Source organism: Phacochoerus africanus, chromosome 11 (assembly GCF_016906955.1).
Source record: "Phacochoerus africanus isolate WHEZ1 chromosome 11, ROS_Pafr_v1, whole genome shotgun sequence".
NCBI lineage: Eukaryota > Metazoa > Chordata > Mammalia > Artiodactyla > Suidae > Phacochoerus > Phacochoerus africanus.
The window spans coordinates 19,227,576-19,242,504 of NC_062554.1; the positions used below are offsets into that span (position 1 = coordinate 19,227,576).

Here is a 14,929-nt window from a genome sequence, read left to right on the forward strand (position 1 = left end):
AACGCGCAGCAAAATCCCCACGCTCGGACCGCCCCTTTGGGATGCTAGAATAGGGAGTTGGGCTAATAGCTGGAGAAGGGAATGCGGGCGGGGAGGGGGGCGGGCCCACGGGCGTCTGGACTTCCTGGAAGCCAATGAGCGGCCCTAATTTCTGGATGCCGCGCCCAATCGCAACCAGGATGGAGGGCGCGGCTTTTGACTGGGTCGGGGCGGGATGGGGCTGCAGGCGAGAGGCGTGAGCCGGCGCCACTTCCCGCCCCGGGGGTTCTGGGTCCCCGCCCACCGCTGGTCACGTGAGTCGCCAAAATGGCGGCGCTCGGACGTGGGGTTGGGGCTGACCTGGGAGCTGCAGATGTGGGGCCTGTGGAAGCCGGAGAAGCGCCCAAGGTAGGTGGAAACCGAAGGTGGTATGCGCGGTGGCTTCTGCACCCTCACAGTGTTGGCAAACTTCTGAAATGATGCGTATAAAGGGGATTTGAAAATCTAAAGAGAACAGCTCCCAAGTCCATACACGGCTCGGTTAAGTGCCCGGTTGCTTTGGAAAGAGGCGGAGAGAAAGTAGACTTGAAGTTTCTTCCTAATTGATGCTGTTTTCTCTTGCCTCGGTGCCTTTGCACCGGCCTTTCCCTCAGCTTGAAACACCTCCCTGCACCTATTCCCACTAACCCCACCCCCACCCCCAGATTTTCCTCTTTCGGATGTTAGTTTAAATGCCACTTCCTCCGGGAAACCTACTCACACTTTCCCGTGGCTTGGTTCCGTTTGGCTTTTCTTATGTGTTTTGTTTTGTTTTGTTGATGACACACGTTCTGCGTTTAAGTTCCCGGCCCTGTTGTCCTGACCTTTGCCTGGGTTTTGGGTTCTGAGAACACGATCACATCTTGCTTAACCGGGGGACTGTCAAATACCAGGTGAATGTTGAGTAAAGGATGAGTAAATTTTAAATAAAATTCTAATAAACCCACTATAAAGCCATAAAGTACTTTGGAAGATAAACCTACACACAGGCACTGTTACTGGTACAATCGTGGTGACCAGTTGAGTGGCCTTGCACTGGTTAACTTTTAGATAAAAAGTTGTTTATAGCGAAATCTTTGCATTTCAATACTTGTAAAAAGTGTATTAGAAAGTTACCAGTATATTTCTCTGCTTTAATAACAGTGCCTTCCCAAAAGCAGGCACTCAATAAATGTTTGCTGTCCTGTTTCAGTATTTTAGGGTCATAATCCTGGGTGTCTGTGTTCCCTAGATACTGAGAGTGTAGACAGTGTAGATTGGTACAAGTCATTGCCTGGAAGTTTTCTTTGTGAGGGATGAGAGACTTCAGTGAACTGGATACCAGCAAAACAAAAATTTATCCAAAGTTTCTGGTTAATTATGTTACTGACATCTGCCTTCATGTATATTAGATGGGTTAGGTAGAGAATCTCCCTTAGATATTGCTGTAATCTTCATTCCCATTTACCATTTAGATGTCAGAGGCAAAAGATTACATCTAGTCCCTGAGAAACTGTGATTTGTAAAATATTTTCCTTTTCTTTTTCTGTCCTCCCCCATTACTATTCATTGTGTAATACCAAAAGAAAGTTCAGAGGAGTGCCCCACTGTGCACAGCAGAAACGAATCCAACTAGGAACCATGAGGTTGCGGGTTTGATCCCTGGTCTTGCTTAGTGGCTTAAGGATCCAGCGTTGCTGTGAGCTGTGGTGTAGGTTGCAGACACTGCTCGGATCTAGCGTTGCTGCAGCTGTGGCGTAGGCGGGCAGCTGCAGCTCCATTTCGACACCTAGCGTGGGAACCTCCATATGCCTCGGGTGTGGCCCTCAAAAGACAAAAAGACAAAAAAAAAAAAAGCAAGAAAGTTCAGAGGAGCCCATACCTTCAGGATGTTGATGCCATAGATGAATTGGCCTTTCATGATTAGGGTTAGGATTGGTACATATTTATTCAGCCAAATCAGTGATGTTCAACATGCATCCATCGATCACTAGCATCAGAATCACTTGATGCTGTTAAAATTCAGATTTCTAGTCTTCACCTTTTTCTGTTGAATCCACACATCTCAGGAGAGAGTTCAAAAGACTGAATTTCAAATAAACTCCCCATATAATTCTACTTTATTATTATAGTTGATTTACACTGTTGTGTCAGTTTGTGCTATACAGCAAAGTGACTCAGTCATACAAACATATACATTCTTTTTTTTTTAATATTATTTCCCACCGTGGTCTATCCCAGCAGGTTGGATAAACAGCAGGACTGCATTGCTTATCCATTCTAAATGTAATAGTTTGCATCTACCAATCCCACTCCCTCCCCCCTTCTCCTTGGCAACCACAGTCTGTTCTCCATGTCTGAGTCTCTTTCTGTTTGTAGATAGGTTCATTTCTGCCATATTTTAGATTCCACTTGGAAGTGATAACATACAGTATTTGTCTTTCTCTTTCTAACTTACTTACCTTAGTATGAGGATCTCTAGTTGCATCCATGTTGCTGCAAATGGCATTATTTTGGGGTTTTTTTAGAGCTGAGTAGTATTCCATTGTATATATGTGCCACATCTTCTTAATCAGGTCATCTATCGATGCACATTTAGGTTCTTGTGCACATGAAATGCTGAGAATCACTAAGTATCCTCTGTGTCCATTATGCTCAATCCACACTGATTCCCTTGCCCAATACTCCTGAAATTTGAGATGTATTATTCTGTGTCCTTGACTATAAATGTTAAAATGAAGATTCATATAAATTGTGAAGGGCCATAGTTTGTTTGTTTTTTTTTTAATCTATTCTGGAATCCCATAATGCCAGCATGGCAAAAGATTTAACGAATATTAAGACTTTCCAGAGTTCCTGCTGTGGCACAACAAAATTGGTGGCATCTTGGGAGTGCTGGGATGTAGGTTCAATACCTGGCCTAGCACAGTGGGTTAAGGATCCCATGTTGCCGCAGCTGCAGCTTAGGCCCCAACTGCAGCTCAGATCTGATCCCTGGCCTGGGAACTCCATATGCCACGGGGAGGCCAAAAAAAGGGAGAAAAAAAATATTTTTTTTCACAGAAATTTGAGAGTCTTACCCAAAGCAAAACATTCAGAAAGGATCCTTTCTGATAGTCTTGTTTGTTTTGTTTTACCCCTACTTTCTGTTGAGATGCTACTGACCAAACCTCATGGTCCCTTGACATTGGCACCTGCCTGTTGATACATCACACTTGGGACAAAGGAACTTTCAACCCCTGGCGGCCAGTGCCATGGGTCCAGGCTTCCTGGTATACCACATGGCAGTTTCCAGCAAAGGCCCTGCTTCTGCCCCAGGTGCTACTAGCAAGCTGGATACATAATAATCCAGGTAGCCATGACCCACTGCCTCTTCCTAGCCTGGAACATTGTCCCTCTTTCTAATGTTTTTCTCACTATTCTCCGAGGCCATCCCTGTTCTCTCCTACCTCACCAGGAAACTCAACATAATCTTCAAAATGAGCTCAGGCTTTCGTGAGACACAGGATAGAGACAGTTGTCAACAGGTAGCTACTGTTTACTTTCAGCTTTGAAAAAGCTAGAGCATGGAGAACTACAAAAGACCTGGCTACCTTTGGGGAAAACAGAAATTCAGTATCTCAGAAAGTTATCCTTCTACACTAAGCCCAAAAGCAAGTCAGCCTTTCTGAACCTTGTTTTTCTCATCTGTAAAAGTAGAGATGACCATTATCCTACCAATTTCTTAAAGTTATTCTGTGAATCAAAAAGCCATTGTCCAGATTCCTGTGTACTTCTGCAGGTTAAGGATCCGACATTGTCACTGCAGTGGCTCGAGTTGCTGCTGTGGTGCAGGTTTGATCCCTGGCCCAGGAACTTTTGCATGCTGTGGGTGCAACCAAAAAGAAAAAGAAAAAAAGCCACTGTCTAGCAGATAATAAGAGCTCACTAAATGTTCACTGAATCATTAACAAAGTATTATGAAAGCAGATGAAAATACCTGACACTTTACTGGAGTCTAAATGTTTTTAGTCTGAATTTATAGAATTTATAAAATTTAATATTAATCTCATTAGCCATTATAGTTCTGGATTTTTGTGTTTTTCAGGACATCAAGATGCCGACACACACACATGGTCAGTCCAGTCCTTCTTTAGGAGATGGAAAACTCAGAAAACCAATGGTCATCGAAATTATAGAAAAAAAATTTGACTATCTTAGAAAAGAAAAGTAAGAGACACACCCACACTGAAAATCAATAACTTTATTTGCAGATCTTCTGTATTGCTATTGTTTCTGAGTATATAAGATCCTGTTAATTTTATTGAGTTGGTTATGAGAAAAGCTTATTAAAAAAAGAACTGGAGGGAAGCATGAACAGATGAGAAGAGTGGTTTGTTGGAATATTGAGACTGGATAATTTCTCTTGTCTCTTGAAGTAGTTTTGTTTCTAAAATTGTTGAAATGTTATTTGTGCAATAACCATATTTTAATTAAAAGTAATTAGAACACTATTTAGGAGACTATCTCTAATTGATTATCAATTGTAATTAAATTCAACTTCAAATGTATTACCTCAGCCACAGTGCTGAGTTCAGCAAAAAGGAACACAGACTGCATGATGTCCATATGGTTTTACATTATCATTTGACTTTTAGATTATTAGGGCTCAAGAATAAAGTCAAAAGGTGTTGATCTTAGACTTGAGACATTTCTGGACAGGTCAGAATAAGTACACCTAGATCTTTCACATTTCTTTGGATGAAGTTTTGGAAACCCTAGACAAATAATCTTAAATATATTTGGACCAATTAAGAAATAGTTATTTTCTGGAGTTCCCATTGTGGCTCAACAGTAATGAACCCGACTAGTATCCATGAGGATGAGGGTTCAATCCCTGGCCCTGCTCAGTGGGTTAGGGATCCAGCATTGCTGTGAGCTACAGTGTACATCGCAGATGTGGCCCCAATCTGTCATATCTGTGGCAGTGGCATAGGCTAGCAGCTGCAGCTCTGATTATACCCCTGGCCTAGGAACTTCCATATGCCACAGGTACAGCCTAAAAAAAAAAGAAGGAAGAAAGAAAGAAGTAGTTATTTTCTAGGACGCCTAACCAAATAGAAATAATTTTTTTCAAATGACCTTAAGCAAAAAGTTTTTTAGCAGAAAGAGCAGTATTCTTGGATTTAGATAGCTCATAAAATTTTGGCTGCACTGGAACATACTCATATTTGTTTGTAGCCAAAATGTATTCTCTCTTTAAAAGAGTTCCACATTAGAACCACTCTATTCTCAGAAAGAGAATTATATTATTCTCTCATTAGAATGCAAGTTCCGTGAGAGATGGATTTTTTTTTAACTTTATTTACTGCCCCATCCTCAGCACAAAGAAAACACTTTTTACATAGTGCTCAAGAAATATTTGATGTTGAGTAAATACACAGTAACAAATGACTACCCAGGAAAGGATATATCTATTAGAAGAATATTCTGGAGTTCCCGCTATGGCTCAGCCATTAATAAACCCAACCAGTATCCATGAGGTTGCGGATTCGATCCCTGGCCTCGCTCAGTGGGTTAAGGATCTGGCACTGCCATGAGCTGTGGTGTAGGTCGAAGACATGCCTCAGATCCTGCATTGCTCTGGCTGTGGCGAAGGCCAGCGGCTATCGCTGATTCGACCCCTAGCCTGGGAATTTCCATATGCCACAGGTGCAGCCCTAAAAAAGAAAAACAAACAAACAAAAAAAAAGTATTATGTTGAACTTAATTTTTCACTTTGTTTTCCCAATTAGGACTTTATATATATATGGAACAGTGACCTTTGGAACAACATCTGGTTTCTCTGGAATGTTGGCAAATTTAATTTTCAGACATTGCTTCAAGGTTAAACATGATGGTTTGAAGACCTATGCATCACTGACTACGCTTCCATTTTTGTCTACAGTAGTTGCTTATAAGCTTCTTGTAACGGATGCTTTGTATTCAGGTAAATTTAAATTCATTAATGGATAATGCGTTTATATCTAAGTAAAATTACACGTGAACGTATACTGTTGCCATTGCTGATAATAATCCTTCCTGTTTGTATATTGTTTTACCACTAACAAAATAGCTTCACATATATTGTCCTGTTTCATCCCCACAACAGTCTTCCTAATCAGACAGAGCAGATAGTATTGTCTTTTCTTCTTATAGGTAAGAAACCAAGCTGAGCTTAGACATGTCAAGTACACTAAGAAACAACATAATAGAGTGGGAAAAAAGCAGGCTTTGGTATACTATATATTTCACTTAAGTTTTATGACATTGGACAAGTCATTTAATCTGAGACCCAACTGTCTTCTGTATGAATTAGGACTAATAAGTACTTACCTCACAGGGTTGTTAAGAATTAAGATACTGTCAAAAAAAAAGAGAATTAAGATACTGTATGTTAAATGCCTAATGTACTGTCTGGCATATTATGGGCTTCTAATATTACTTTCTGCCTCGTCCCCTTACCTTAAGTTCACTAGTAATTGATGGAACCTCTGACCCCTGTTCATCAGGTTCCTGCGTAAATACCTCTTCTCTAGGGAAATCTTTGATTCCTTCAGTTTAGATAAAGTTTCTAGATACATTCTCTATCTTACCTTCAAAGCCTGTGTACACTTAAGATTGCTTGTTAAAATATTTGTCTAACATCTTTCTTTCTTAGTAGACTGACCTAAAGGTCAGAGATTGGGTCTTTTTTGAGTAATACTGTATCCTGAGCACATGCCTGACACATAGACAATATAAATGTATTATCCTAGAATCCAGATGTCTGGCCTGCTAGTTTAATATTCTTCATTATGAAATTGCTTCTGCAAGTCACACAAGTAAGTAACTCTCCTTAAAAAGTAAGAGTAAAAGCATTTTTAAAATATGGTACATTTAGTCTATTGTGCCATAGACCGAATTTCTAATATTCTTTTTACTCTTTCACTGTGGTTGAGGACAGTGAGAATAAATACTATATGAGGACACAAGACTCCTAATAGCTCTTAGCCTGATTTAAAGGGAAACCAAAATTACTTTTGTTTTCTAGGTAACATAAGCCGGGAAAATTGTGTTCTGAGAAGTTCACTGATTGGCATAGTGTGTGGTGTTTTATATCCCACTGCTTTGGCTTTTTCTAAAAATGGACGTCTGGCAGTCAAGTAAGTCCATTTTTTTGTTCCTTTTCTTTCCTTTTTTTATGTTAATAAACTCTCCTTATTCATTAGCTGCCAATGACATATTTTAATCAAAATAGTCTCATATTTCAAATAGCTAATTTTAACCTTTTTGCTATCTACATGAAAAACATAGGATAGAAATGATCTGTTTAGGAGAAATCAAATTTTTCATAGAATTTACATCTAGAAGTACTTAACTTTTCTTCTTTTTTAGGTATCATACTGTTCCACTGCCACCTAAAGGAAGGGTTTTACTCCATTGGCTGCTGCTTTGTCACACAGAGATAAAAGCAATGGTGGTTCCTTTCGTCCTTCAGACAATCTTTGGAGTATTGCATGGTCTGCAGCATTATGCAATATTTGAAAGTACACTTGAGAAAACTGTACATTAAGATTAACCAATAGGAGTTCCTCTTGTGGATCAGCAGTAACAAACCCAACTAGTATCCATGAGGATACGGGTTTCGACCCTTGGCCTCACTTAGTGGATTAAGGATCCAGCATCACTGTGGCTGTGGTGTAGGCTGGCAGCTATAGCTCTGATTCGACCCCTAGCCTAGGAACTTCCTAAGAATGAATGGATTCTCCATCAGCAGACTGGACATTTTTATGCTGAGGACTCAGGCGTTGCTGAAAGAGTTAAAAGTAGTTCTGGACAGTTTCTGTTCCTTTTTTCTGGCATTCAGCAGGTGTCCAATAAATATTCAGTAGGTAAATAAAAGTAAGTTTCATCTTTTGTTCATCATTGTGTATGGAAATAGGTTTCAGGCCTCAAGATCTGATTTATACATTTATATATTCCTTCATCAACAAACATTTATTGAGTACCTGCCATTGTGTTACCTGTAATAAGAAATGGCCTTTACCCAGAAGGAACTCACAGTGAGAAATGTGAACACAGCATGAGAGGGTTTGAGAGGTATGTATACATGTCATTCTGTGGATACACTAAAGATATACCTGTTAACTACTTGTACAGAAGGGAAAGCCATGGGGGAGAAAGGGACATTTGTCTTTAATTTTGAAGGGGAACTTGAAAGTTCACAAGAAAGCAAAATAGAAAAATAATGTACCATCCCATTCCTCTATACTCACTAGCTCTTAGCATTAACAAATTATCTCCACTGTGCTGTTTAAAGACTATTGAATGCCTATTTGCTATGCATTAAAAACAGGCACCAGGAGTACAAAGATTCCATCCCTACCCTACAGAAGCTTAAAATCAAAAAAAAAAAAAGATCACGGCATGCTTTTTCAAGTCTGGTAGAGTATTCCTGAGCTACACACTTAGTCAGGGAATCTTAGTACAGGAAACAAACACTGACGAAAAGAGTAAGACACAGAATCCTATAGAACCCCAGAGCTGATTTTCCTTGTCTTACATTCCTTTTGAGATGAAAGATTTGGTCATCTGAGGGCCTAAGCAACCCAGAGCAGAAATGGAAGTCTCAACAAGGTGCTTTATGGCATCATATAAAACAAACTGAAATAGATACACTCTTTTGCTAATAATAATTTTAAAAAAAATCACTAGTCATCAGCTTTGTATTCTCAGAATAATTCATGATACTCGAAACTCTGAGCAAAGGACAGATGACTAGGGGGTGAGGGGGAACCACGCCAAATAGATAACTAGATCAGTGGTATTAATATTGACTCTAAAAATTACACAAGAAGTACACGAATACCTCCTCTTTGCGAGATATTCACATGATCCAGCAGGATATAGAGCAAGACGGTAAGTGCTCCCTAACCTCTATTCCATCCCACTTGTACTCCATTCCCCAGAGGTAGCCACCATCAAGTTAACATGTCTCTTTCCTTGGAGTATTCTTTTGTAACTTAGATATTTTTAAAAAATAAATGGTATTATCCATACATATTATACTGGAAATTAATTTTCACTTCACTCTGTATCTTGGAGGTCTTTCCAGCTCATTATGTAGAAGTCAAACATGTTCTTTTTAATGACTGAAAAACATTCTTGGTGATCCCAGTATTCACATAGATGATCTTTCCAACACACTGGTCTCTATCCCATCACTTACTCCCATGGTCATACTGTAGACCTGAGCTGTCCAGTATGGTAGTCATTAGCCATGTGCGGCTACTGAGCATTTGAAATGTGACAGTCTGAATTGAAATATGTTGTACATGTAAAATACACATCAAGTTTTCAAGAGTTACATGTAAAAAAAGAATGTAAAATACCTCATGAATAATCTGTTGATTACATGTTGAAATGTTACTTTTTTGGATATACTAAGTTAAATAAAATACTTTAAAATTAATTTTACCTGCCTTTTAAAATCGGGTTACTAGGGAATTTTAAATTACATATTTTTATCAGACTGGGTTGCTCTAGGCCTTGTCATTATCAACAAATTCAAATTCTTCACATTCTCAATTATAAAGTCCCATATTCTGATCACTACCTCCTGCCCTTCCTGTTTATGCATTCTCATACCTCAATCTGGCATTACTTCAGCTTCACCAGAACCTATAATCCATCAATTCCACTACCTTTTCACTGTCTCACCCTCATCACATTCTTACTGTCCTCCAGCTGCAGCCACATCCATCTTTTTAAAGTTTGCCAATCTCAAGAAGAAAAACATAACAATGGGCCTAACTAAAGTGATTTTTAAATAAAGATATTAGCCTGTTTTCTCTTTTGAATTTTCTGTTGATATCTTTGGCCCATTTGATTTGTAGAAGCTCTACAAATTCTGGGTATTTTTTTTCTTCATATGCTGATAGTAATCTGGGAAATACAACAAAGTTAACTTATATTCACCTCCCTTGCCACCTGAAAGTTGAAGAGATTTCTACCATATTCCATGACCTCAATTTGCCTTTTTTACAGCAGAAAGAGCAGGGAAACTTAATATTTTCCTTTGGCTTTGGAAAGTAGTACTTGCCAAAACGGCTATAAGAGGCCTGAAAGGGGAAATTAGGGAAACCTGGATCTGGGCCTGAGACCAAAGGTAAAGCTAGGTGAACCACAGTGAAGAAAGGCAGCACATGTCACTAGTGGCAAGATGTGAAATACAGCCTGGAGCGCAATTCTCAAAAAGTTCAAATCCGGCCTTACTCCTTACCAACGGGATGACTATGAACAAGCTTTTTCACCTCTGCATCTCAGTTTCCTCATCTGCAAAATGAGAAATAAAGATGGTACTTACTTCATAGTGTTATGGGATTAAATCGGTTAAAACAAGTTAAAAGAGTGGCCAACTCACGGGAAGTCTATATGTTATTGCCATTACTGTGGTTACTGCTGCTGTTACTGCATGCCAACTAGCTTGTGGTTATCAGTTAAATATTTCCTCAGGAAAGATGAGAAGCACAGCAGAGGAAATGCATAAGATTTTTCACTTGAATAAATGCACATTCATTAAGTCAGCTAAAATTACTTAGGACCTAGAGTATAGAAAACATCGTATAGCACACACTGGGCAATTCACCTAACCTTTCTGATTATGTTTCCTCTTAACACATAGAAATAACTGCTTTGAAGTGGAACAAGACCATACCATACCTGGTATATAAGAGGTGATAATAAATGAGCTTACCTTGTCCATTTCCCCTGATGCTTCCCTGAGTCAATGACTAAGATGTGGAGAACTTACCTTTTCGCTTGGCTTTGCCCCTCCATTTCCTCCAGATGCCTCAGCCGTGTGATTATCCCCTTGCTTTTGGACTTATTGCACTGCTTACAATGTAGTATATCACACTGGTTTTTCTTCCTGCTTTTGTACAATTATTATATTATTTTGTGTGAACTATTCAGTATTTGGATTTCCAAGTTTCCTGCAATTTTTGGCAGGAAAAAGCTCTAAGCAGACGGCACTCTTTTGTTTGTCACTAACCTTAAGCCAGGTACCCCCAAACTCCACTCATCTCCGGGCCTACCGTACACTTCAAGTCTTTTTATTTATTTGTTTTTTATTTTTTTAAGGCTGCACCTGTGGCATATGGAGGTTCCCAGGTTAAAGATCGAATGGATCTGTAGTTGCTGGCCTACACTACAGCCACAGCAACATGGAATCTGAGCCACACCTGCAACCTACATCACAGCTCACCGCAATGCCGGATCCTCAACCCACTGAGCGAGGCCAGGGGTCAAACCCCATCCTCATGGCTACTTTCTAGTTGGTTTGTTAACCACCGAGCCGCAATGGGAACTCCACACACCCTTCAAATCTTTGGATCGCACAATACCTTGCCTAATCTGTAGGTTCTTTCTGTAGATCAAAAGCGTAGAAATGAAGACTATCAGGAGTTCCCATCATTGTTCAGCGGTTAGTGAACCGACGAGCATCTATGAGGATGCAGCTTCAACCCCTGTTCAATCCTCACTCAGTGTGTTAAGGATTTGGCATTGCAGTGAGCTGTGGTGTAGGTGGCAGACACAGCTCAGATCCCAACTTGCTATGGCTCTGGTGTAGGCCAATGGCTACACTTCCAATTGGACCCCTAGCCTAGGAATCTCCATATGCCACAAGTGCAACCCTAAAAGACAAAAAAAAGAAAAAATAAAAATAACAGATGACCAGATCTCTTCCTTAGCTTTCCCTTCAATAATCCCTCAAACTGTGTGACCACGATAGTATCTAAAGAAAAATCCTAAGATGTCAACAAGCCTGCACACGTGGGGAAATGGTGACAATGTGACCCTTCCATTGCAATGATTAACTGAGATTATTTCCCTTTTTCCCTTTGAAAACTTTTCATGGCCAAGCAGAATTTTCGGAAGTGGTTTTTCTGGGACGTTGAGTCCACCGTCTCCCAGATTGCTGGCATTCTGATTAAAAGTAACTTTTCTTTCTACCAATATTTCTCTCTCTTGTGTGTTGATTGTTGAGCAGCAAGCAGCTGGATCTGATTCGGTAACACAAGCAGCAATCTAATAATGAAGAAATGGTATTCTACAGATATGTCTGAATTTCACTGAACTCGTTCATTTGTTCCTAAGCCTTACCAAAAACAAATAATAAAATGAAATAAAATTCTTCCAAATGTATATAACCCATATTCCCCTCCCTTAATTATTTTATCTCTATGGTCACACTAACATTAATAAGCATGAACAATTAAATCTTGGTAGTCCTGAATCCCACCAGCTTCATGAAAGTAACGAGACTTCCCAAAACCTCCCCAAGATTAGATGTAGCAGAAGAAAAAATTTTTGAAATATTAATGGCTGAAAAATTTCCAAATTTGATGTCATCTATAAAACCACACAAAGATTTCCACTCTAAGGTGGTGACATAGGAAGTCCCCAAACTCATCTCCTCCCACAGACACACTGAATCTATGACTACACGCAAAGCAATTTCCTCTGAAAGAAATCAGAAACTAGCTGAGCAACTCCTACACATCAGGGAAACAAGAAAATAATCCACACCAGAGTTCCTGCTGTGGCAAAACAGGATTAGCAGTATCTCTGCAGCACCAGGACACAGGTGCGATCCCTGGCCCAGCACACGGCATTAAAGGATCAGCATTGCTACAGCTAGGTCAGAGCTGTGGCTCAGATTTGATCCCCGGCCCAGGAACTTTTTGGGCGGCACCCAAAAAGAAAAAAATAAAAACTAGATAAACATTTGAGAATAAAGATGTTCATCAAAGTGAAAAGAAAATTAAATTTAAAAAAATCCACACCAAAATGGGTAAGAAAAGTTAAAAAAAAAAAAATTGCCATAAAACTGCACTCCCAACACAGCAACACATTATCAGGAGGAATCCTGAAACTCCCAGTTTCTCCCTGAGGACGGAAGGGTTTGAACCCAATACCTAGTACCCCCAACGTTTGATTTCCACCTAAGGGGTGGCCCCCAAAACACTTAGCCCTGAAAGGCAACAGGCTGGCCATCCATGAGACTCATCTGTAGGAGCTTTGGCTGTAGCTGTCTCCAGGGCTCAGTGCAGAGGGAGCAGGCAAAAAATGCCCATCTCTCAGTTTTCCCTGAATGGGTCTGTTTTTGCACCCTTTAAAAGATGCTGCCTGAGGGTCAGAATTCTAAATTAACATGCATTTAGAACTAACTGCAGGAGTTCCTGTTGTGGCTCAGTAGTTAACGAATCCAACTAGGAACCAAGAGGTTTCAGGTTCGATCCCTGGCCTCGCTCAGTGGCTAGGGATCCAGCATTGCTGTGAGCTGTGGTGTGGGTCACAGACGCGGCTTGGATCTGGCGTGGCTGTGGCTCAGGCCGGCAGCTGCAGCTCCAATTCGACCCCTAGCATGGGAACCTCCATATGCCTTGGGTGCAGCCCTAGAAAAAGACCGAAAAAAAAAAAAAAAAAAAAGAACTGCAGTCCTCCCCAGAGACCAGGGAAGCCAGCAGACACCCCCCTGCCTTCTGTCTTGAGGCTGTTCCAAGTCACCAGTATCTCCCTGGAAGGAGCTAATATACGCATCTGTGCCCTAGTTTTTGCAGCTGCTGCTAAAGGGGTAGGTCCCCACATCTCCTGGCCCCCAATAACTAATGGGCTTCCATTCACTAGTTCCACAGGATTACAGCAAATCAAACAAAAAAAGCAGTTCTTAAAATGGCTATACCCCAGTGAGACAGGGGAAAGGGGGAAGGGCACAACCTTTAAAAGAATGACACAGCCCTTGAAAATAGGACAAAAACTGGTTAGATCTGATTAGGCCCAAGAGACTAGGAGATGCAACTTCCAGTAGACCTTGAGCCTCAGCATACACTCATTGTAATATATCAGCATGCTAAGTGACTCATCCACAAGTGCCAGGACAGTTCCAAGGGTGACCATAAAAGATCAAAAAGTGGGCAATGGCCCAATTCCTGGAATCTCTGCCCCGTCCCTGAAACACTTGGAATAATCCTCCCACTGATTAGCCTATGAAACTACCCAGCCCATAAAACTAACCACCCCATATTTCAGGGCCTCTGCCTTCAGAGATGGCCCATATCCTGTCTATGGGGTGGGTACCTCTCTCAATGAATCTACTTCTTACTTATCACTTTGCCTCTCACTGAATTTTCTCTGTGCCAAGACATAAAGAACTTCATTAAGTCCTGAGACCAGGTGTGCAATTTCATTTAAAAGATAGTGGGTGCAAGTCCCCATCTGAGTTTTGGATGGGTTCGAGTCCCAGTCTGAGGTGTGAGGTTTCAAAAGGACCTTGTACACCCATCTGACACACCAGCTTTAGCAGCTGCCACCTGAGAGATGTGATCCAGATTGCCTGGCTCTGATAACCAATGGTGCTTGTACTCAGCAGTCTCACAAGACTACAGTAAACAAATAAGTTGTTAATGGTCTCAAATGCACTCCATCCCCTTTGGCTATACACTCCAACCCAGCGCAGAGAGAAGAGGCAAAAACTGAACTGCCACTGGGGCTGGGATGGGAGAAACAGAGAGAGGGCTGTAAAAGGGCACTAACTTGCAGTTATAAAAATGTAAAACACAGCGATCATGGTTAACACTGTACCGTATAGATGAAATGTGCCAAGAGACTAAACCTTAAGTGCTCTCTCACACACAAAGATAAATATGTAAACTGATGGATGTTTTCATGAAATGGATGGGGGGAATCCTTTCACCATCTATATGCAACCTATAATCAAATCACTGTGATACACACTTTAAATATCTCAACAATTGTATATATTTTTTGGTTTTGTTTCTTTTGGTTTTTGTTTTGTTTTGTCTTTTTGCCATTTCTTGGGCTGCTCCCTCGGGATATGGAGGTTCCCAGGCTAGGGGTCCAGTCGGAG

General features: G+C 40.6%; 1 protein-coding gene across 3 annotated transcripts; it reads left to right on the forward strand.

Annotated features, from left to right (window-relative positions):
* Window positions 1-271: 271 nt before the first annotated feature.
* On the forward strand, window positions 272-8,447 carry TMEM126B (transmembrane protein 126B). Of its 3 annotated transcripts, XM_047753851.1 has the most exons (6): window positions 316-387; window positions 3,152-3,349; window positions 4,085-4,206; window positions 5,772-5,965; window positions 7,049-7,160; window positions 7,393-8,447. In XM_047753851.1, exons 3-6 carry the CDS (start codon window positions 4,094-4,096, stop codon window positions 7,568-7,570), a joined length of 597 nt encoding a protein of 198 aa, XP_047609807.1. In that variant the 5' UTR covers window positions 316-387; window positions 3,152-3,349; window positions 4,085-4,093; the 3' UTR covers window positions 7,571-8,447. The 3 variants fall into 3 exon arrangements, with proteins under 3 accessions (XP_047609806.1, XP_047609807.1, XP_047609808.1); XM_047753850.1 differs by lacking the exon at window positions 3,152-3,349 and having other exon boundaries at window positions 272-387; XM_047753852.1 differs by lacking the exon at window positions 3,152-3,349 and having other exon boundaries at window positions 334-387; window positions 4,062-4,206.
* The last annotated feature ends 6,482 nt before the right edge of the window (window positions 8,448-14,929 follow it).

Coding starts and splice junctions, on each gene's coding strand:
- TMEM126B (XM_047753850.1), top strand. CDS start 307: ATGGCGGCGCTCGGACGTGGGGTTGGGGCTGACCTGGGAGCTGCAGAT. Junction 5,966..7,048: donor AACGGATGCTTTGTATTCAG/GTAAATTTAAAT, acceptor TTTGTTTTCTAG/GTAACATAAGCCGGGAAAAT. Junction 7,161..7,392: donor AATGGACGTCTGGCAGTCAA/GTAAGTCCATTT, acceptor CTTCTTTTTTAG/GTATCATACTGTTCCACTGC.